Source organism: Bufo bufo, chromosome 1, assembly GCF_905171765.1.
Source record: "Bufo bufo chromosome 1, aBufBuf1.1, whole genome shotgun sequence".
Classification (NCBI taxonomy): Eukaryota; Metazoa; Chordata; class Amphibia; order Anura; family Bufonidae; genus Bufo; species Bufo bufo.
In genome coordinates, this window is record NC_053389.1 from 288,834,818 (window position 1) to 288,858,848 (window position 24,031).

Consider the following 24,031-nt stretch of genomic DNA (forward strand, 5'->3'; position numbering starts at 1 on the left):
ATGTGTTTTGTGGATCCGCAAAACACGGACACCACGGATCTGCAAAACACAGACACCAGCAATGTGCTTTCCGCATTTTGCGGATCCGCACATTGCCAGAACTATATAGAAAATGCCTTTTCTTGTCCGCAATTGACGACAAGAAAAGGACATGTTCTATAGGCTCTACAAAAAACGCAGTGTTCGCCCAATCAGGCCTGATCTTGTGCGCACACTTGCGTTCAGTCCGCCCCACCACAGTGACAGAATTATTATTTTTTCTGATCACTGCAAAAACACCGTCAAATCGCTGCGGCGCTATAAAAAGATCACTTTTGAGGGGCATGGCGAGTTCATAGAATATTTTTTTTTTTGGCACAAGTTGATTTTTTTTTGTTTTTTTGTTTTTTCTTACAAAGTCTCATATTCCACTAACTTGTGACAAAAAAAATAAAATCTCACATGAACTCACCATACCGCTCACGGAATCCAAATGCGTAAATTTTTTTAGACATTTATATTCCAGACTTCTTCTCACGCTTTAGGGCCCCTAAAATGCCAGGGCAGTATAAATACCCCACATGTGACCCCATTTCGGAAAGAAGACACCCCAAGGTATTCGCTGAGGGGCATATTGAGTCCATGAAAGATTGAACTTTTTGTCACAAGTTAGCGGAAAGGGAGACTGAGAAAAAAATAAAATAAAATCAATATCCGTTAACTTGTGCAAAAAAAAAAAAAAAACTTCCATGAACTCGCCATGCCCCTTAAGGAATACCTTGGGGTCTCTTCTTTCCAAAATGGGGTCACATGTGGGGTATTTATACTGCCCTGGCATTTTAGGGGCCCTAAAGCGTGAGAAGAAGTCTGGAATCCAAATGTCTAAAAATGCCCTCCTAAAAGGAATTTGGGCCCCTTTGCGCACCTAGGCTGCAAAAAAGTGTCACACATGTGGTATTGCCGTACTCAGGAGAAGTTTGGCAATGTGTTTTGGGGTGTCATTTTACATATACCCATGCTGGGTGAGAGAAATATCTCTCTCAAATGACAACTTTGTATAAAAAAAATGGGAAAAGTTGACTTTTAGAGAGATATTTCTCTCACCCAGCATAGGTATATGTAGAAAGACACCCCAAAACACATTGCCCAGCTTCTCCTGAGTACGGCGATACCACATGTGTGACACTTTTTTGCAGCCTAGGTGGGCAAAGGGGCCCAAATTCTAAAGAGCACCTTTAGGATTTCACAGGGCATTTTTAACGCATTTGGATTCCAAATTACTTCTCACGCTTTAGGTCCCCTAAAATGCCAGGGCAGTATAACTACCCCACAAGTGACCCCATTTTGGAAAGAAGACACCCCAAGGTATTTTGTGATGGGCATAGTGAGTTCATGGAAGTTTTTATTTTTTGTCACAAGTTAGTGGAATATGAGACTTTGTAAGAAAAAAATAAAATAAAAATCATCATTTTCCGCTAACTTGTGACAAAAAATTAAAACTTCTATGAACTCACTATGCCCATCATCGAATACCTTAGGGTGTCTACTTTCCGAAATGGGGTCATTCACATTTTTGTACCATAGTTTGTAAACGCTATAATTTTTACCCAAACCAATAAATATACACTTATTGCATTTTTTTTTGTCAAAGACATGTAGAACAATAAATTTAGAGAAAAATGTATATAGAAATGTAGTTTTATTTAAAAAAATTTACAACCAAAAGTGAAAAATTTAATTTTTTTGCAAAAATTTCGGTAAATTTCGATTAATATCAAAAAAAGTAAAAATGTCAGCAGCAATGAAATACCACCAAATGAAAGCTCTATTAGTGAGAAGAAAAGGAGGTAAAATTCATTTGGGTGGTAAGTTGTATGACCGAGCAATAAACCGTGAAAGTAGTGTAGTACAGAATTGTAAAAAGTGGTTTCCTGCTTCTAAGGCTGGGCGGGCTTAGGCAGTTTGCGTGAAGCCCTGCCACGCCTCTTTCTGACATCACACTCCTTGCGTGCTCGTTCATGTGTCTCCTATGGCCACCGCTTCTCTCCCGAATTCCTGGGCCGCGCTAGCGCAGAAGACTTTTTTTTTCACCCAGCCGGCCGCTCATTGCAGTCCTGAGAGCTCACGCTACCGCTCTGTATGAGACACAGCACTGAAGAAATAAGCCTTGTGCATGCGCGGCCGGCTGGGTGAAAATAAAGTGTCTTCTGCGCAAGCGCGGCCCATGAATTCGGGAGGCGAGAGGTGGCCGTATCTATAGGATACCATATGACAACAATGAGGTAGGAGGGAAAGAATTTTATCAAGAAGGGTGGGAATTTGTCAATACATTATATTTACAAAAATGATCACTGGCACATCATTAACAGATTAAACAGTGATCATTGTGATGGGAATACCCTTTAAGGTGAAAATTGGCAGGGTCCATAAGGGGTTATCTGGTAATAAGTATTGATGACCTATCACTCATTGAAGTGAATGGGGCTGAGCTGCTGCCGTGCTTGGAAAGCTGCTGGGAGCCTGGTGCACTCACCAGAGCTCCGGTGAGCGTGGAGGCTCCCTGTAACAGCCGATCAGTGGGTAGAAGGGACTCGGACCCCCGCCGATCTGATAGTGATGACATTGCCATAAAACCTAGAAGCTCTGAACAACCACCCCCTCTCCACTTTGATTGACTGGGCAGGCCGGCGTGATGAAGTTTTCACTTTTTGGCCCCATGAATTAAAGTGGAGAGGGAGCGGAAAATTTCAGAAAGAGCAGAGCCTCTAGGTGCAATGGCAACGCCCCTGTTGTTCCTAGAGGCTCATTTGCATATATTAAAACATTCTTCTTCTCAGCAATGTGGGAACATGGGACCAACACAGATGCCTTCAGCTGCCAAGCACATATGCAACAGGTCAATCAGTTTCATAGGTACAAATCTGCTGACAGGTGCCCTTTAATTTTGGATATTTACTTTCTGGATACTTTCATTTCAAATGATTGATTTAGAACTGGGAAGCATTGTGGCACTTACCAACAATTGGGCAAATTCAGGGTTATGCTGGCCTTAATATCTGAGCCAAATCGTAAATAGCCAAGTGTCCCCATGCTGATGTAGAGAAGTGTTACAAATCCCATGCCGACATACAACACCAATGGAAACTGATGAGGGATCTTCATCTTGTTTTCTAAGGGCAAGACCTGGAAAAAGAAAGGAACACAACTCAGTGCTCAGAGGAATCTGCAGCCAGCCACACTTGTCTGTTCTGGCTCTTAGAAGTTTGTGTGGAGGCTAAGGAAATATTTAAGGAATATTTAGAGCCTCACTTAGGACAAGGACTGAAAAAGCGTACAACACTGTGGAACATGTTGGTGCCATGTAAGAATTTTCCAAGACCACATTTATTCCCTGGGGAGCACAAAATTAAAGCTCTATAGAGTTCAGGCTCCATTAGCACTGCACCGTGATGAATATCACTGGAAATCTGGGACACTGTAACCACATTCCTCAGCTGCTGCAGAACCTCAGTGAGAAAAGAGATGCTTCAGGTCAACCAACCAAAGAGTGCAGCGGTTAGACCTGGTAAGAAACCATATAACACCTTAGGGCTCATGCACACGACTGTGTGCTGGATCCACATCGGGTCCGCATTTTTTTATGGCTCGCACGTGCGCCTATTCATTTGTATGGATATCCATGGATGTCATCCGTGTGCTGTCCGCATCTGTGCGACTGTTCTGCAAATTTTAGAACGTCCTATTAGCAATTAGTCAATTTGCAGGACAAGAATAGGCATTTCTACAATAGGACCTGCAGAAAGTGAGGGATGCACACATCTGGCATCAGTATTTTGCGGATCTGCGGGTTGTGGATTGAAAAGCTGAAACGGTCTTTTGCGGAACGGAATTGCGGACCCATTCATTTCTATGGGGACAGACTTTGTCCCGCTCGGATCCGGACTTACGGATCTGCACTTCCGGGTCCGCACTTCCGTTCCGCAAAAATATAGAACATGTCCTATTCTTGTCCGCAATTGCGGACAAGAAAAGGCATTTTCTATATAGTTCTGGCAATGTGCGGATCTGCAAAATGCGGAAAGCACATAGCCAGTGTCCGTGTTTGTGGAGGTCTGAATGGAGCCTTACACTGAGTTATACGAATATTAGAAGTCTCAGAAGACTAGGGAGTGCCTTTGGTTTTTACACGGCCAGAGGGCTTGCAATATAATTAGAAGAATAGTAGAACTTCCAGCAGAGCGTACAATATTCATATATTACCACACAGCAAAACTTCGGTCTAAAAGGCCTGTCAGCTCTCTGCTCTAGGGCCAATGACCTATCCTAAAAACCTATTTTAGGATTGTGGTAATTAACCTGCAATTAGCTTTGTTTTACAGCATCGATAAATGCCTGCATAGGTTTAGGCTTGTAAGGCCTCGTACAGTGAGCTGACTGTAGGCCCTCAGGGGCGCCCTCATCATCAATACAGTCCTGGAAATTCTCAACTCCTGATCTTGAGCATTAACCTATCTCACCTGGAATCATTAGTCCTGTCCAGGATCAAGGATCTTAATGCTCCAGCGTCAGTGGAAAGGAGCAGATGCCTATCAACTTGTGCACAGTGCCAGAAGGAATCTGATCTCAGCAGGATCTAGGACTGTTGCATATTATGAGGGCAACTCAAAAAAAAAAAAAGTGTTTAAATCACTTAAAGCAAATCTGGGGCATTTTAAGGAGTAAATTTCCCCCATAGTTTTCTTAAGACGTTCATGCTGCCATGATTTTGATTTGTTTGTGTCACAGAGATATACGCTGCTTTAGTCCCATTCAAGGGGGCCAATCTGCGTGCAGTGACCAGCCACGGGTTCAGCACAGAAACCTTGTTAAGAAATGGTATAACAATTGTTTTGTTTTTTAACTATGCAGTTATATTAAGCTTTTCGGTTGGGCATAGAATTCGCACCGACATCCTCATCTAAAACCGACCGTGTGAAGATACCCTAAAAGTACTACTAAAGGGGGCCATGTGGGGATTCCCTGCCATTTCCAGCACTGACAGTCCGGTGCTCACCTCCAATCTATGTATACAGGCTGCAACGGTGATGTAGCTATACAAGGCATGTGACCACTGCAGCCAATCACTGGCCTCAGCAGTGTACAGCTCGAGATCAATGAAGCCAGTAATTGGCACAAACCTGAGAGGGGACCAAAGCCGCAGCCCTGGAAACTGTAGAGGACTGAGTGGTGAGAATATGGTCTTTTATTATTTTATTACATAGTAACATAATTTGTAAGGTTGAAAAAAAGACATCTGTCCATCCAGGTCAGCCGGTTATCCTGAAAAGTTGAACCAGAGGAAGAAGAAGAAAAAAAACCCTATGAGGTAGAAGCCAATTTTCCTTATTTTAGGGTAAATGGTATCATTTTATAAAGCAAGCTTGTGTGTATTGTGGGCATAATCCGCCAAGAACAGCAGGTTCAGCCGATAGTCCAATGTTTGTGGGGAGCTCCCAACTCTCCACCAAAACATGTCGGGGGAAAAAGAAGGATCGGGCGAAGTGAATATTTTCGCCCAATCCTTTTGTTCTCCCTGGAGATAAGCCACCTCCAGAAGTTTCTGGTAGAAGCCTTCTCCTCACTGAATACACTGAGCTGAACGTGTATGTGTATGGAGGAGCTAGGAGAGATAGCCATCAGCTATTGTATATGTACAGTCATCCTTCTTCAAAAGTCCACATGGGTAATACGTGGCGGACAAACTGAAATTTATGCCAGCTATGGAATGACAGATTTTAGCCATGAGTTACACCAAGTTTCTGGCGTAAATTCTTATAAATTTGCCAGACCAAGGTCAGCCATCTTCCAAATGCTTATGTATAATTTGGTTTGTACAAAAATGGTGCTTTTTGTATACCAGGAAAGCTATCCTCTATAATGTGTGTAGTGTCCACATGAATTAAACATTTACCTGAACACTATCTTACAAGCAACGAGGGCAAAAGCCAAATGTTAAGAGAAGGACATCGCCTTCGCCCCATTTCCAGGCAAGTAATCTAACATAATAACATACTGTTGCCTTCTAAAGAGCACACCGGGTCATAGATGAACACGGTACTGCAGATCGACCTGCCTTAATTGTGGGCAATCTGCTCTGCAATGCCAATTCGTCTTATTATAGTCTATTCAAAATCCATGCAGCAGCTAGGCAATCTCACATCTCTTATTTACACTGGTTTGTAAATTTTCCATTTTATGACGAGGATCTGTTAGTGCCTTCAAATTTCTCTGCAATATGAGCAATACAAGAAATATGCAATGCGTCGGTCATACTGGGTATACATTATAATCCTATGAATGTAATTCAGACTCCGGTAAACGATCGGTAATTTAGTACAGGTAGTTCAGATGGAAAACACCACAATCCGACAGGAAAACGCAATCTCCAGTCTCATCTAGTGGCGCACAGACACACATGAATGTAGTGTGGTATTTACCACTACAATAAACCACAACCAAATTAACTCTCCTACAGAAGGAGGAAAACCACTTCTCTAGTGCCATCTATAGGGAACTACCTTGTAAGTCAATGTCCAACCCATTAAAGGCTATGTATACCTTCAGGGCATTTTTTATTTATTATTATTGCATTGTACTTATTTTGAGCTAAAAATTATTTTTTTCAATTGGTCTTTATTAAAAATATGGAATCCTTTTTTTGTGTATATAACTGAAATGCTGTGGATTTTCTGTCTTTTCCGTCATCTGAGTAGCAGCCTGTGAATGTTCTCTCTTTTCTGTCATCTGGTGAGCAGATGGACTCCTTATCTTTGCTCTCTGACCTTATAAACACTCATTATATTATAGCTCTTATCTTACTGATAAGAATGTGGCTTAAATAAGTGTTAATGACCTCTTAATAAACTAAAGATAAGGGTAATTAGATAGGCACAAAGTGAAAGAACCAGTCACACAGCTAGAAAAACTGTTAACTCTTTGTGACAGAATGGCTCAATATTTTTAATAAAGGTCAATTGAAAATATGATTAGCCAAAAATGAGTAAAATGCAAATCATGAATCAAAAATTGCCTCCAAAAGTGTACATAGCCTTTAAAGGGAACCCATCTCCATGAAAATACAGTGTAATCTACAGGTAGCATGTTATAAAGCAGGAGGAGTTGATTCAGTATAACGTGACGTCAAGGTGGCGGTCCTATCAGTGATTAACAGCCTTCCCTCTATGACTGTGCATACAGAGCTAACTGTCAATCACTGATAGGACCACCTCCTTGACTTCAAAGCCCAGAATGAGCAGGAATTTAAACAAATGAAATAAAAGCTAGGGTACTTTCACACTTGCGTTGTTTGATTCCGGCAGGCAGTTCCGTTGCCTGAACTGCCTGCCTGATCAGGCAAACTGTATGCAAACGCATGTCATTTTTTCTGACTGATCAGGCATTTTTCAGACTGATCAGGATCCTGATCAGTCTAAAAATGCCTGATCAGTCTGAAAAATGCATTGCAATACCGGATCTGTTTTTCCGGTGTCATCAGGCAAAACGGATCCGGTATTTATTTTTTTCTCATTTTTAAAGGTTTGCGCATGCGCAGACCGGAAGGACGGATCCGGCATTCCGGTATTTTGAATGCCGGAAACGGCACTAATGCATTCCTATGGAAAAAAATGCCGGATCAGGCAAGTCTTCAGTTTTTTTCGCCGGAGATAAAACCGTAGCATGCTTTGGTTTTCTCTTTTGCCTGATCAGTCAAAATGACTGAACTGAAGACATCCTGATGCATCCTGAACAGATTACTCTCCATTCAGAATGCATGGGGATATGCCTGATCAGTTATTTTCCGGTATAGAGCCCCCGTGACGGAACTCTATGCCGGAAAAGAAAAACGCTAATGTGAAAGTACCCGTATACTGAATCTTTTCCTACAAAACTATATGTCAATCTGCTCTGCATTTCCTGCTCTAGAGCATTCTGCCTGCAGATTACATTGTATTAACAATGTGACAGGTTCCTTTAAAGACAAAACCATGAATAAGATATCAGCCAAACCAGAGACAATGCTTTTTAATGGGTCAGACAGGGCAGCTACTCACAGGTGACACTAGAGAGATATATCTATCTTTCTTCTAGACAGCTAATACAGTAAATTTATTTTGCTTGTAAGACTTCTTATACCAGCTGGATCTCAGCATGGAGAACCAAGACCTTCCAACATCATTGAGTTGAGTGACCACGCCACTAACTTGTAGTGGTCACCAGAGTACCAACTATTGCTCAAGAGTATCAAATCGTAAACAACCAGAGTGAGAGGGCTCAGAAAGCTGAACAATATTTTAAAATCAAACTTTTTTTTTTATCAATAAAGATAATGCAAGTATTGAGTAGATAACAGCAAAAACAAACACAAAATGAAAAAAGTGAAAAAAAAGACCAAACTTGAGTGGTCTACAGCACTGCTGCACAAGGGATCCAGAAATGTCATCTTATCACCACTGCATGAAAAATGAATTTACTGGTATCATAGATCAGAAAATGGCATCAGGACATATAATCCAGGAGATCAGGCCCAGTTCAGGTAAGGTAGCTAGCTAGCCTTATGTTGTCTATAATACCCTATTCTGGTTCTCCAGGAGAGTATGTAGCAAACCCTTAGAAGTGTGATCTCATTGGAATTGTCCCTCGTGCTAACAGACTCTAAAAATCCCTATGCGGGTGACAAACCCTGCCAACCATAAGAGCCTTGGAGTAGAGAGGTCCCTAATGTCTCAAGGCGTTTCGAACACACTGCAGTGTGTGGTCTCATCAGCGGACTAAGCTGTAATTAGGTAACAAATAATATGGCTAAGTCAAAAATGTAAGTATTAGATAGGGAAACCTAACTATCAACAAGGCTCAATTCTAAATGAAATCTGGTCCTCTGGTCCTAAGAACGGCTAGGGCAGGGATCAGCAACCTTCGGGACTCCAGCTGTGGTGAAACTATGACTCCCAGCATTCACACTTGCTTGGTGTTCTCAGAACTCCCATGAAGTGAATGGAGCATTTTGGGTGTTGTAGTTTCATAACAGCTGGAGTGCCAGAGGTTGCTGACCCCTGGCCTAGGGTGTGCCTCTAGTCCTAAGAATGACTATGGTGAGCCTTAAACCCCTAGCCTTGCATTCTATCCTCGGGTACTAGGAAAAGGTGCACAGTGGTGCTTACAAATGCCAACAGTGAGGGTGTAGATGTAAACAGCCTCAAACCCACACGGTATGACGATCCTCCTACGTCCAACACACATATGTCAAACGCTATGATATTGTAGGCGGGTTTCCAATGATGTGACAAACTCCAGACCAGTCTGGAAGCGCTCCTACCTTAGCATGTTTTTTAGATTTCTTTTAGAATTGAGCCTTGTTGATATAGCAACCTAACTATCTAATACTTTATTTTTTGACTTTTTTTGTAACCTAATTAAAGCCTAGTCCCCTGATGAGACCACACTCTACAGTGTGTTCAAAATGCGTTGGTGCATTGAGACATAAGGGACATCTCCACTTTAAGGCCCCTATGGTTGGTAGGGTTTGTCACCCGCATAGGTTTTTTAGGGTCTGTTAGCACAAGGGACAATTCCAATTAGATCGCCCTTGCAAGGGTTCTCTACATACTCACCTCGAGAACCTACCTTACCTGAACTGGGCCTCATCTCCTGGATTATATGTACTGATGCCATTTTCTGATCTTCGATACTGGTAAGGTTGATTTTATTTCCATGCAGTGGGAAGATGACATTTGTGGATCCCTTGTGCAGCAGTGCTGTAGACATTTGTATCCCACTCGAGTGTCTATAATTTTTTTTCACTTTTTTCAATTCGTGTTTGTTTTGCCATTACCGTATTTACTTGATTGATATTTTAATTATCTTAACTGATGAAATGAAGTTAAATTTTAAAATATTGTTCAGCTTTCTGAATCCTCTCGCTCTGTTTATCATTGAGTTGAGCCTTTATCATCTCTACCATAACTCATGGAGACCACGACTCTCCATATAACTAACCACACCTCCACCTACAGCAGCAAGACTTCTACATACTCCATTAAAAGGGAATATCTCATGAAGAAAATGCCTTTCAAAAACAAAAGCTTTGATATTATTCTAAAATTGGGTAAGTGAGTGCATGTATACACAGACCCAGTAGTGGCTCAGTGGCCCTGTACCACCTGATTGCAGTAATCTCAGGGGCTCTGGTAACTACATAATATGTGATGCTTTGCTTGCCATCACATTGTGTAGCCAGAGGACATCTAGCAGAAGTGATAGTTATATCAATTATAAAAAATTTAGTGCAGGATGTTGGAGAACCACAGACGCAGGTTGAAGGCAAGAGAGAGGCTGCAGACTGTGCCTATGCAGCAGCATGCATGTCGCAGGCAGTGGGCAAACACCAGCCCGCTGCAGAGCGGGGGAGGGGCAATTGGATGGCAATAGCCTTGCTGGCTGGTTTCTGGAGCCCCGAGCACGTGGTTTTCTAACCGTTTGCAGCTCCATAAACTAATATTGCAAGCGGCATTACTAGAACTAGACCAAACCAAACTCATTTAGAAACTACAAGAAGGTTGATGTCCAGGAAACAGGAGGATGTCTGGAGGAGAGTCACATTTGCAGTGGTCACCCAGTGAAATCCTGCATTGTTTGGCTGTTATTTTATAATTTCTTATAATAACCCTACAAAAGATTGCAGCAACGTGAAACATCAGCATAAGACACAAGTCACATGGCACTATGATGTTCACCACCGTTACCGTTTAAAGGGGCATTCCATTTACGGCAAGTTATTACTCTATACTTATTGGATAGGAAATACCTGTGGGGGTTCAGCTGCTAGGATCCCTATTGATTTGAAAAAGGGGGGGGGGGGGGGGGTCTTATGTCCATGTTCCCCCCCATATGGAGCAGCAGATCAAGCTTGCACACTACCACTCTATTCAAACTATATGGAAATGCTGGAAATAGCCAATTACAGTGTATGGCTATCTCCGGAGTGAACAGAGCAGCAGTGCACATGCTCGAATGCCTCTTCATTCATATGGGGAACACAGGACCCCTGTTCTTGGTGCCGATCTAACAGTTAGCTTGTCACTGGAGTAACCCTTTAAATTACTGCAAGGCTGTCACCAGAGCCTGCTGCTATAAATGGGGACTGCAGTGGGGAATCTGAAAAGCTCAGTTCTATTGGTTAAAGGACCGTGTCCAGAGAGTTGTGGTCAATGATTCCTATTCAGAATGGTCCCGGGTTATAAGTGGTGTACCCCAAGGTTCAGTGCTGGGTCCTCTATTATTTTATTTAATAATGATATCGAGGACGAGATTAATAGCACCATTTCTATTTTTGCAGATGACACTAAGCTGTGTAGTACTGTACAGTCTATGGAAGATGTCGATAAACTACAAGCTGACTCGAACACTGACTTGGTAGTAATAATCTCTGTGCTTCATATATCCTAGGTGATGTAACACTGGGAGAGTCACTTATGGAGAAGTATTTGGGTGTCCTTGTGGATGGTAGATTAAATAACAGCATACAATGTCAATCAGCTGCTTCTAAGGCCACCAGGATATTGTCATGCATTAAACGAGGCATGGACTCGCGGGCAGGGATGTAATATTACCACTTTACAAAGCGTTGGTGTGGCCTCATCTGGAATATGCAGTTCTGGGTACCAGTAGATAGAAAGGATGCACTGCAGCTGGAAAAACTACAGAGGAGAGCGACTAAACTGATAAGGCGCATGAAGGGTCTTGGTTATGAAGAAAGATTAAAAGAATTGAATGTATTTAGTCTTGAGAAGAGACATCTAAGGGGGGACATGATTAACCTGTACAAATGTATAAATGGGCCATACAAAAAATACGGTGAAAAGCTGTTCCATGTAAAATGCCCTCAAAAGACAAGGGGGCACTGCCTCCAACTGGAGAAGAAAAAGTTCAGTCTCTGGACGCATCAAAGCTCCTTTACTGTAAGAACTGTGAAGCTGTGGAATAGACTTCCTCAGGACGTGGTCACAGCAGGAACAGTGACCAGTTTTAAAACCGGTTTAGATGAATTCTTAAAAGTAAATGACATTAATGCCTATGAAAACGTATAGAAATCTGAGTCTCACTTCCTTCGGGGATTCGCATCCCCACCTATCCCTTGGTTGAACTTGATGGACGTATGTCTTTTTTCAACCGCATTAACTATGTAACTATGTAACTATATTGTTAGGTTATTAGCGGACGCCTTTCATTTTTAAAGCAAGAAATGACGAGAACTGTGTGTTAAAGCCTGAAATTCCCCATCTTTATAATTAGATTTACCAGACGCATAACATAAACATGTATTATTTCCCCCACAATGTCTCTTTATATACACACACACACAACAGGGTCTGTATACAGCGGGCACATCCTATACAAGCATTGCTTCACCTGGTATCACACAACTTCAAAGCAATCACCAGGTACAATCCTGTTCCTGTCAATGAGCAGCGTTTCCCACGTCCCTGGCTGGCAGGACCCCTACCTGATAGGGCTGACAATAGTCTTTTATGTATAATACACATGTACATATCACTTTCCATTAAGACTCTTTGTTCTGCGGCCAATCACAGGATATAAGTCTGTAATGGTGTTGGGCATTTTACCTTGAGAATAGCCGACAAAGATATTCTGACAATTAAAGGTTTATGTGCAAGTCAACGACTCTTACACAACCGTCTTACTGACAATGTGAGGAACAAACCCAGGCCTGTGTCACGGATATTACAGAAACTGTCAGCTAAAGTAATGTATTCAAGCTTACCATTAAAAGGCACAGCAATTGGATGTGCTTGAACCCTATTGGCAAGGCATATAATAGCACTGCTCATCCTGAGCCCTCCTGTTTCATGAATAGAATGACAGGACTACAGAGCTATGGCACTTAGGGCAGTAAAATATCACAGGCAGGAACAAGGGATCTATGGAAAGCTGGGTGGGGGGCCTATAGCTACTGAGGTGGCCATCATTCAGCATATACCTACTAAACAGTCCCCTAAAGTAAGAAGAAATCCAGTCCAAGATGGAAAACAAATTGTAAGTTCTGACAATTAGAATAGTTAAAGGGGTATCCCCAACTTGGAAATGTATGACATTTTCCACTGTCTGTGAATATGTGCAGCTCTTTCCACTCAATACTTATGGAAACCTCTTAATCAATTCTCCACCTAGATGTGGTAGCCGCACCTCCGTTCTCCATCGCAAGACTGGCATCGATCAGACACTTAGATATGCCCTACATGTCCAAATTTGAAATAACACTGCAGCAGTGGTGAGGGAACCAGGAGTAGCGCGGGGAGCGAGGTGAGGGGCCCAGGCGTATGAGGGAATTTAATAGTCTTGGATAACCCCTTTAACTGTTCTGCCCTAGCTGAGCTCGGGCAGAAAGTGGAGGGTGAGGGCGGCTTTAACTGCTGATATCTCATAAATGGTAGCAGCTAGAAGCAAGCAACTGGTCTTGTTTGAAACTGGCGTTCCATACAATACCAAAATGACAGCATGTCAGGTCCATAAATATTGGGACATCAACACAATTCTAACATTTTTGGCTCTATACACCACTACAATGAATTTGAAATGAAACGAACAAGATGTGCTTTAACTGCAGACTGTCAGCTTTAATTTGAGGGTATTTACATCCAAATCAGGTGAAGGGTATAGGAATTACAACAGTTTGCATATGTGCCTCCCACTTGTTAAGGGACCAAAAGTTTTGGAACATAATAATAACCATAAATCAAACTTTCACTTTTTAATACTTGGTTGCAGATCCTTTGCAGTCAATTGCAGCCTGAAGTCTGGAACGCATAGACATCACCAGACGCTGGGTTTCATCCCTGGTGATGCTCTGCCAGGCCTCTAATTCAACTGTCTTCAGTTTCTGCTTGTTCTTGGGGCATTTTCCCTTCAGTTTTGTCTTCAGCAAGTGAAATGCATGTTCAATCGTATTCAGATCAGGTGATTGACTTGGCCATTGCATAACATTCCACTTCTTTCCCTTAAAAAACTCTTTGGTTGCTTTTGCAGTATGCTTTGGGTCATTGTCCATCTGCACTGTGAAGTGCCGTCCAATGAGTTCTGAAGCATTTGGCTGAATATGAGCAGATAATATTGCCCAAATCCCTTCAGAATTCATCCTGCTGCTTTTGTCAGCAGTCACATCATCAATAAATACAAGACAAACCAGTTCCATTGGCAGCCATACATGCCCACGCCATGACACTACCACCACCATGCTTCACTAATGAGGTGGTATGCTTAGGATCATGAGCAGTTCCTTTCCTTCTCCATACTCTTCTCTTCCCATTACTCTGGTACAAGTTGATCTTGGTCTCATCTGTCCATAGGATGTTGTTCCAGAACTGATCTGGCCTTCCTGTTTTTGAGGCTCACCAATGGTTTACATCTTGTGGTGAACCCTCTGTATTCACTCTGGTGAAGTCCACTCTTTATTGTTGACTTTGACACACATATACCTACCTCTTGGAGAGTGTTCTTGATCTGGCCAACTGTTGTGAAGGGTGTTTTCTTCACCAGGCAAAGAATTCTTCGGTCATCCACCACAGTTGTTTTCCGTGGTCTTCCGGGTCTTTTGGTATTGCTGAGCTCACCGGTGTGTTCCTTCTTTTTAAAGATGTTCCAAACAGTTGTTTTGGCCACGCCTAATGTTTTTGCTATCTCTCTGATGGGTTTGTTTAGTTTTTTCAGCCTAATGATGGCTTGCTTCACTGATAGTGACAGCTCTTTGGATCTCATCTTGAGAGTTGACAGCAACAGATTCCAAATGCAAATAGCACACTTGAAATGAACTCTGGACCTTTTATCTGCTCATTGTAATTGGGATCATGAGGGAATAACACACACCTGGCCATGGAACAGCTAAGAAGTCAATTGTCCCATTAACAAGTAGGAGGCAAGTAGGAGGCACATATGCAAAATGTTGTAATTCCTACACCGTTCACCTCAAATTAAAGCTGACAGTCTGCAGTTAAGGTCGAATGCACACGGCCGTGTTCCATGGCCGTGAGCGGTCTGTGGTATCCCGGCCTGGCATCCTGTTGAGAGCAGGAGTGCACGGTGTCATTGGTTGCTATGATGCCATGCGCTTCATGCTGCCGCTGCACTACAGTAATACACTCGTATGATCTATACGAGTGTATTACTGTAGTGCAGCGGCGGCATGAAGCGCACGGCGTCATAGCAACCAATGACGCCGTGCGCTCCTGCTCTCAGCAGGAATCCAGGCCGGGATACCACGGACCACTCACAGCCGTGGAACACGGCCGTGTGCATTCAGCCTAAAGCACATCTTGTTCGTTTCATTTCAAATCCATTGTGGTGGTGTATAGAGCCATAAGATGTTAGAATTGTGTTGATGTCCCAATATTTATGAACCTGACTAAGTCCAAGCAACAGAGGAGATATCACTGTTAAAAATCGAGTCGGGAATAATTGTGGGTAAAACCTGCTTTTACTTTCACTTTCAACTTTGTTCACTGCATCTCGATTTCTAACAGTGATATCTTACTTTATACTGAACATTCTGCTGTCATTCTGGTATTGTCTGAAAGCTTGGAATGTCAGCTTTCAAACCATATAATACCAAACCAGATATGAGCAGCTAAAGCAGACCCCTCCCCCCTTCCCTGTCAGTGTAGAGGGGAATGAGGGAGCAGCTGCAGAGCTGACAGGCTGCAGGAGGAACGGAAAATATAAAAAAATATATAGAAATGTGGTATTATAATCATTGTAGTGACCCAGATAATAAAATTATATTATTTATACCACACAGTGAACACCGTAAAAAAATACCACAAAATAATGTAAAAATTGCTATTTTTTATCTTTCCCCCTAAAAATAAAATAATAAGTTATTTAATACACTATATATACACACCCCAAAATGGTTCCTAAAAATCCTACAACTAATCCTGCAAAATAAAAACTAAATTTTTGAAGAAAAAATGTAAAAGTTATCACAGCTGGAACACAAAGGGGGAAAATATTATTGGTTCTCAAAGGGGTTGTCCGGGTTCAGAGCTGAACCCGGACATACCTCCATTTTCACCCAGGCAGCCCCCCTGACTTGAGCATCGGAGCAGTTCATGCTCCGATGCTCTCCTTTGCCCTGCGCTTAATCGCGCAGGGCAAAGGCATTTTCAGGAGTTCCGGTAACGAAACCGGGTTCTCCATGGTGCTGCCAGGAAAATGGCTAGGGCAGCGCTAAAGCACGCCCATCAGAGCCGGTAACATCACCGAACACACTTCCGGGCGGAAGCCTCCGCCCGGCAGTGTGTTATTGTAAACAAAAGAGCCCCTGCCCTGCTAACATCAGGGGGGCTTCCTGGGTGAAAATATGGGTATGTCCGGGTTCAGCTCTGAACCCGGACAACCACTTTAACGCTAAAATTAATTATGTCACTAAGGGGTTAAAAATGCAATAGTGTCCTCTGAGTTGTGCGCCAACAAGATTTACTGCAGACACACATTAAAATCTACAATAAAAAAAAAGAAATTTTTGGGAGGGTTTTTCCAAGGTTAAAGCATGAAAGTGAAAGTGTCAGGTCCTTCACAGCAATAACCTGTTCTGCTCTGGCTAACAGATGAGGATCCTGAGTAGGGGTATTAACTCAGAATACCCCAATAGGTTATAGACAACCACGTTATCGGTTAGAGAATAAAATAATTATTCTTATGCCTATATTGCACACATTATCTTTTCTGACACAGATTATATACTTTACTTCACTGTCCCCATAGAAATACATGTGAGCTAATGCAAGTACTCTAGTGAATACGTTTCAGTGTATGCCCCTTCCCCATATCCAAAGCCTCCTCAGACCAAGGCAAATTGTCACTGAAACCTAATGAGCATGGCATGGTGAAGACCCGAAATAGCAGCCCGAGCTCACTCTTGGGGCAGCACAATAATCTATGCAGCTGCCATTGTAATATGACGTAATAAGACGTTCCATGAGGATTAAGCCCCTTACTGCCTAATGTAAGGAGGCAGCAAGCCTTCCAAGAAATGGAGCCAAGCAGGCCAAAAGCTATACACAAGGAGAATTCTGTGGCCAAAGGCTCTAAAAAAAATAAAAAGTCAGCAGTTTTGAGATGAGAAAAAGACAGGAGTAATCTGTAATTACCAAGAACAGCTTTGATGTTGCGTGTAACCTCTCGCTCAGGCCAACAGGGGTAATTTAATCCGCCACATACTGTACCCAGAGCTGCCCCCACAGGCCTTATTTCTAAAGCGGTTAAGCCAGAACTGTGCGGGACACATAAGAGGTGTGTCAGTAACCAGTGGAACTAGAAATTTATATATGTAATCGGTCCTCTAGTATTATTATGGTTGTATGCTCCACTGTAGACCAATCAGTCAAAACCTTCAAACCATTTGACAGGCTAAGTGACTAACAGTGATTGTATCATGACAAATGTTGGGATATACTGGGGAGCAAGTGAACAATCAGTTCTTGAAGCTGACGTATTGGAAGCAGGAAAAATGGGCAAGTGTACGGCCTCGATCACATTTCCGTTTTTTCACCGATGTGCGCAGTCCACAGTTTTCACGGGCAGGATATGTACTCCTTGATTTTAATGTGTCTGTTCACACATCAGTCGTTTTTTTTTACTGACCGTGGCTTGGTGAAAAAAAAAATCATGCAGACATGCACTACTTTGGTTCGTGATGACCATTGGTAGGAAATGCTCTGGAAATACACTTTCAGCTGAGCAGGGTCATGGAATATGGATGACACACGGAGGGTAAAAAACAGACACATGGACCAATCATGGATTCTTCACGGATGACACATGAACTGATTTTTTTTCACTGACATCAAACGGACACTGAAATGTGAACGAGACCTCAGGCTCTGAATGACTTTAACAAAAGCCAATGTCTAGATAACTGGAGCAGGACATCTCCAAAATGGCAAGTCTTGTGGGGTGTTCCGCTATGCAGTGGCAAGTTCTTGCCAAAAGTGGTTCAAGTAAAGAAAAGCGGTGAACAGGTGACATTTTCAAGGGCACCTAAGGCTCAATAAGGTGCGTCTGATCCATGGAGCCTTTACCTATAGCAATCGGGAATTACAAGATTTGCTACAAACGTTTTGGTGTTAGACACCAAAGGACATCTTCAGAGGTCTCATGGAGTCCATGCTTACACAGGTCAGAGCTTTTCTGGGGGAACAAGGGGGCCTATACAACATCAGGCTGATGGATTGAACAGCTGATCAGGGTAAATGACCTCTTCATTAAGTGACAAATCCGATGAAGACAACCCAGTTTTATATGGAAGCAAGTATGGCTTTTCTACACCCTGGCATTCAGCTGTTAGAACTAGGGATGAGCAAACAAGGTTCAGGTTATCTAAGAATTCTATTATGGATTCCGCTACCTTATGGTCCGTGGTAGCAGAATCCATAACGGAATTCTTAGATCACCTGAACCTTGTACGCCAAACTTGAAAACACAAGTTCACTCAACACTAGTTATCACCAAGGATAGTTGTGTTTGGCAACATTAAAGGTAATGCATGCATGTGCCATTTCCAACAATGTGCAAGCTAGTCTTGCACAGTGGCCCATGGTTCTGGTTTACAGAGAAGGGTTTGCAGTGGGGCCCCTCTAGAAAATCCAGATAAATGGAGCATACTGTAAGGCACCGTCTTCCTCACATAACTCTTAAAAAAACTATTTTCAACTAAATTCCTGAATACAGATTTGTCTAAAAGGTTTCTGTTCTGTATATTCTGCAGCGCCACCAAGGGGGAATTGGGAGCATTACGCTGTGCCCACTGAAATCATCAAGCTGCAATGTATGGATGTGCAGGGCCATTCATAGAGACAGATGCTCTCTGTAGCTGCTCTTCACTCCAACTTTTTGAAAAGAGGGGAAGAAATTCTATGAACACATTCTACAGAACACCGCCTTCCTGAAAGCTATCATCTTACCACTCCGATGCCCTCAAAGGCAAAGATGGCTGTCCCAAAAAAGAGAGGATATGTTCGCCAGCTGGCTGCATAGGAAAGGGGCGTCGGATCCGGTATGTCCTGAAAGCAAACAGAGTCATCTCATTAATACACCAGACAGACTCATAAAACATGGATGCTTTTCCCAGGGGCTAGGAACATAAAAGGAACTGACACGTCATTAGCTGGCGATCACTCATCCTGCTAGAAATGAAGAAAACTGGAAGGATTTTACACAAAGCCAATAATTCTTTTTTTTAATTCATGGCGGAAGGGAGTGGTTTTATGCTGATTTCCAGGAATGTCTCCAACTTCCAAGAAGGCTGTTGTATGGCAGTGAAATCTGTATGAGTTAGTTCTGTACATTTTGTACACATGAATCTAAGTTACAGCATACACTTATTTCTGTTTCATTTGGCATTCTGTCAGATAATATGCCATATTATGTATTTACTATAATGCATATATTCTCTTAAAAGGAGTCCCCCCCCCCCCCCAAAGCCGGACATGTAAAGGAAAGATTACTTTACCTGTTCCTGGGCGCCAGCTCCCCGCTCCTTCTCCTGCAGACCTGTGAGGCTCCGCTGGGCTCCTTCGATATAAACATGCGGTTTGACATCACGGTGGTGGTGTCCAGCCCCCCTTGCATCATGTGACCATTTGTCATGACGCAAGGGGAGCCGGACACCACCGCGGACCAGATGTTGATATCGATGGAGCCCAGCAGAGCATCACAGACCTGCAGGAGATCGAATGGGGAATTGGTGCCCGGAAGCAGGGTCATCTTCCCTTTGCAGGTCTGAAAGAATGCACAACCCCTTTGAAAAGGAACCTGTGACTGTAAATATGGTGTCTGATCTACAGGCAGCATGTTACAGAGCAGGAGAAGCTGAGCAGATTGAAATATACTGTAGTTTTATGGGATTTTATACATTTTAATTCCTGCTCATTCTGGCTTTTGAAGTCCAGGAGACGGTCCTATCAGTGATTGACAGCCTTCCCTCTATGACTATGTTTACAGAGCTAGCTGTCAGTCACTGATGGGACCATTTCCTTGACTTCAAAGAAAAAAATGAGAAGGAATTTAAAATGTATAGGATACTAGAAACCTGGACTACTATGGCCTGGAACCTTATCGTCTTTAGCCACGAATCCAGGTTCCGTTTGGTATCCAACAACAGTCAGGTTCAAGCATGGAGGCCACGAGGTGAGAGCTTCAATCCTGCCTTTGCTGTGGGGCAACAAACTTACCCAACTGCAGGTGCGATGATCTGTGTAGTCATCACATATGAGAGTCCCTTACGAGGGACACCAACAGCCCAGTGATGTGTGCAGGACATCCTGCAGTCACATGTGTTGCCTTTCATGGTAGGGCTGCAAATTGTCATTTTTCAGCAGGATAAAGCTCGCCCCCACCGACACAGAGGGTTCCCCAGGAGTGTCTCCTCAAGATTAGAACACTTTCTTGGCTTGCTGGTGGACAGATTTAATGAGACCAGCTGGGACACCAGCTTCAGCAACTTATGAATCTACAGGGCCATCTGCAACATCTGTGGGCAAATATGCCACAGCATACCTGCCAAGCCATGTCTCATCTTGCATCCAGTCTAGAGGTGGCACAATAGGGTGCTAGAACCTCTTTTTAATGGTGCAGTTTTCCCCAATAAACGTATCCTTCGCTTTAAGTTTGTAAAAGTGTAGATCTGTTCCTGGCAAACAATGAAGGAGACATGGCACTGGGGTGCCACAGCTCATTCAATCAGCTGATTGGCTGACCCTCACTAATTTAAAACTGATGGCTATCCCTAAGGCTACGCCCCCAGACTATGGGGGAGATTTATCAAACTGATGTAAAGTAGAGCTGGTTTAGCTGCCCATAGCAACCAATCAGATTCCACCATTCATTTTGACAGCTGCTTTGGAAAATGAAAGGTGGAATCTGATTGGTTGTTATGGGCAACTAAGCCAGTTCTACTTTACACCAGTTTGATAAATCTCTCTGTATGTTCAACCACTGATTAGATAAATACTGGAAAGCAGGGTTGCAACAATTGGCCAAAACGCAGCTGCGAATGAGGTTTGCCACTCATTTGTGACAAATCTGGCACCCTATGATCCCTAAAAACAGGGGACCCCAGCCCCCTTACACCTATGCAACTGCTGCCATGAGCCTGCAGTGGCATCAGCCACTTCATACAACTCTCAATGGCAGTTACAGAAACAACTGTGTACCGGAGGTCATGCGATACGACCCCCATGGAGCTAACACTTATCTCCTATCCAGTGCAGAGGTGATAAATGTTTTCTACTGCAATGGTCCTTCAAGATAAAAAAAAAAAAAAAACAGTTAAGTTTGTAGCTGTATAAAAAGCCCTACTAAAGCCACATGTTTTAATGGAAAGTTTGATGCAGAAATACTCACCCTTCCAATAAACTGGTAGATCATAACTACACTCCCCAGCATGGCCAAATTGGCAAGCAGAGAGAAGCCAGACAGAAGGCGGAGGTCCCGGATGAACACCAGAAGGATGAGGAACGGCAGAAAGCACAGGATGTAAAGCCTGGAATCCATGCTCTCTTCCAGCAGCACAGTTGCATTGAAGTTGCAGTCGTTGGTTGTGCCATTGGCGGCGTCTACTACCTTCAAGGAGACAAGTAATTGTACATGTAATGCACAGAAGCTAAAACGGATCTACTTTATCTAAGGCATTCTCACCAAATGATCTCTGACATATCCTCCACTACATCTAGCTTATAAGAGCAGCTGATGTGCTCCAGAGCTGCTCTTCCTAGAAGGACTTGCAATGACTGTCATCCATTTTGGAGTGATAATGCTTTGCATTCTGGTCACAGCCTCACAACTGTATATACAAATGAATGGTTACTTTCCCATCTTCCTTCACCTTCCTAATTCCCTCTGACCCCAACCAGGTCAATAATCTGAACTATACCACCACAGTCATGTCCATGCCAGGTCTAAAGTTTGGTACATACAGACTTTCCTGGCTGAGGATGACAATTGTATGACACTTAAAGTAGAGTTGGACCAACATAATCCAGATTTAGAAGTTATTTAGCGGTTGTGAAAAGCTGGATGACATTCCCTAATGGTGCAGTTATCAACCAGGGTTCTTCATAACCATCAGAGATTCCAATGAGATTCAAAAACGGGGTCTGTTTATTTTCCCAAAAATAGCAACACCCCTGCCTATGGGCATTGTATGGAAGTGCACCCACTTTCATTTGAATGGGGCTAAGCTGATATGTCAGAACATCCGGTTTCGGTGGGGGCGCAGCCAATGGCAGACGGGGATGAGCCTCTCTAGAGTTACCCGCGATGAGTAGGGAGGCTCGCCCCCGACACCAGATGTTTTCATCTGTGCGCGGGGAGAAGCTGCAGTGGCTGTGCGGGGACCAGGAGCAGCGCAGGAAGTGGGGAGCCCTGCATAATTTCCACTAAATAGTCAAATAAATGATTTGCTTTGACTGGTACCTGTTTTACGTTGTCAGCGAGAAACACAAAGTATACACAGCAAAATCCCAGCTGAGTGAGAATGAGGAAGAAACCGACAGTCCTCCTGTGGCACAAACATAGTAAGAATACATTACAATTCAGTTAGGCCATTACCGGGAGCAGCTCATCTTAGGGATGTGGTTGAAGTAAACCAAGACTAACACAAGTATAGTTCAATGTAAAATAATTGTATGCATCTACATACGTTTTAGGAAAACTGCAAGGCTGCTTGGAGATGACAAGCACTGGACTTGACTTAAACCGTAAAAAGACTTTTTCATGCGAAACGCCCAAATACAGAGAAATCACCAAAGCATAAACTTGTGATGAAGATAAAATGTGTTACACAGTTCATCCAGTTCTACATGTACCGCATTTAAAGGGAGTCCGTCACCAACCAGGACCAGTTGTAACCATGTGTATGGCAGCGTGGCTCTCCTATAGTCTTTTACAAATATACCTTTATGTCCTAATCAATCTTTTCGAGACCCCGAAAAACAGGTTTCTATAAATATGCCAATTAGGTGAAAACAGCCCAAAGGGCTGTACTTATCAGTGCTTTAGCCAAGTCACGCATATCAGGAGCCCCACTTCTCCCCTCCACCTCCCAGACTCAACGGCGTCATCGTGAGGCCACTGCAAATCGTGCACAGGGGCACATCTCCTCATGCGTGCGCCTGCACAGTCTGGTACCTGTTACCTCTAGTGAACTGAATACTGCTGGGGCACGCACAGTTCAGAAGGTATATAAGCTACACTGCCATCCAAACGGTTACATATAGTCTTGGTTGGTGACTGACTCCCTTCAAATTCCTCACCATTTTAGATCTCTGCTTGCAGTCAGTAAACGTGAACACTCTTACTTTGCTTCCCAAATGTGTTTTGTGAATTTATATTCTGATTTTTAAATAAGTTATCCTATTAATTTAATAAAAACTAAGAATACCTGGATTAAGGCACCCTATTATTTTAACTATATCAATGCACAAAAAAAATAAATGCTGCGCTCCAGTGTGATTTAATTTTTCTTTCTATTTTTACTCTACTTGGAGGACTTTCTTCCCTTTCCGGGAGCAGGCAGTAGCTCATCATCAGGCTCCTACATCTCCCAGCAGTGCATTGCAATCAGATCTTCTCAACACCTTCCTAGAACATAGCCCCTCACAAATAATAACCCCCTTCCCCAATTTCCTTCTCCTTGGCTAGAGAGATATATATCTATATACTTCTATAAATGTAAAAATAACTACACCAGCACTGAGAGGCGAGGAAGGCAGCTGGAAAGCTACTGAGCATGTTAGTCCACCTATGAACGCAGGAGCAGGTGGATGCCACCAGAGAGAAAAATGTTATGTACCGTATTTTTGGGAGAATACTATGGAAGCGCTTCACTAGTACCGGAGGACCGGTAAGCAGTGACGGCTCTGTACTCACCTCTTCCTGGTCCTCGGCTGTCGGCTGTGAAGGCTGCGCACAGAGTGAGAGCACGCTGTGACCTCATGCGATGCAC

General features: G+C 43.0%; 1 protein-coding gene across 1 annotated transcript in view; it reads right to left on the minus strand.

Annotated features, from left to right (window-relative positions):
- Positions 1–24,031, minus strand: part of LOC121008049 (proton-coupled amino acid transporter 1-like) — a 97,104-nt gene that overhangs the window by 31,341 nt on the left and 41,732 nt on the right. Inside the window, exons 6-9 of the mRNA XM_040440329.1 lie at positions 22,501–22,585; positions 21,430–21,648; positions 18,990–19,088; positions 2,996–3,162 (exon numbers count right to left, since the gene is read on the minus strand). Coding sequence (XP_040296263.1) covers positions 2,996–3,162; positions 18,990–19,088; positions 21,430–21,648; positions 22,501–22,585 — 570 coding nt within the window. The remainder of the gene's footprint in view (positions 1–2,995; positions 3,163–18,989; positions 19,089–21,429; positions 21,649–22,500; positions 22,586–24,031) is intronic.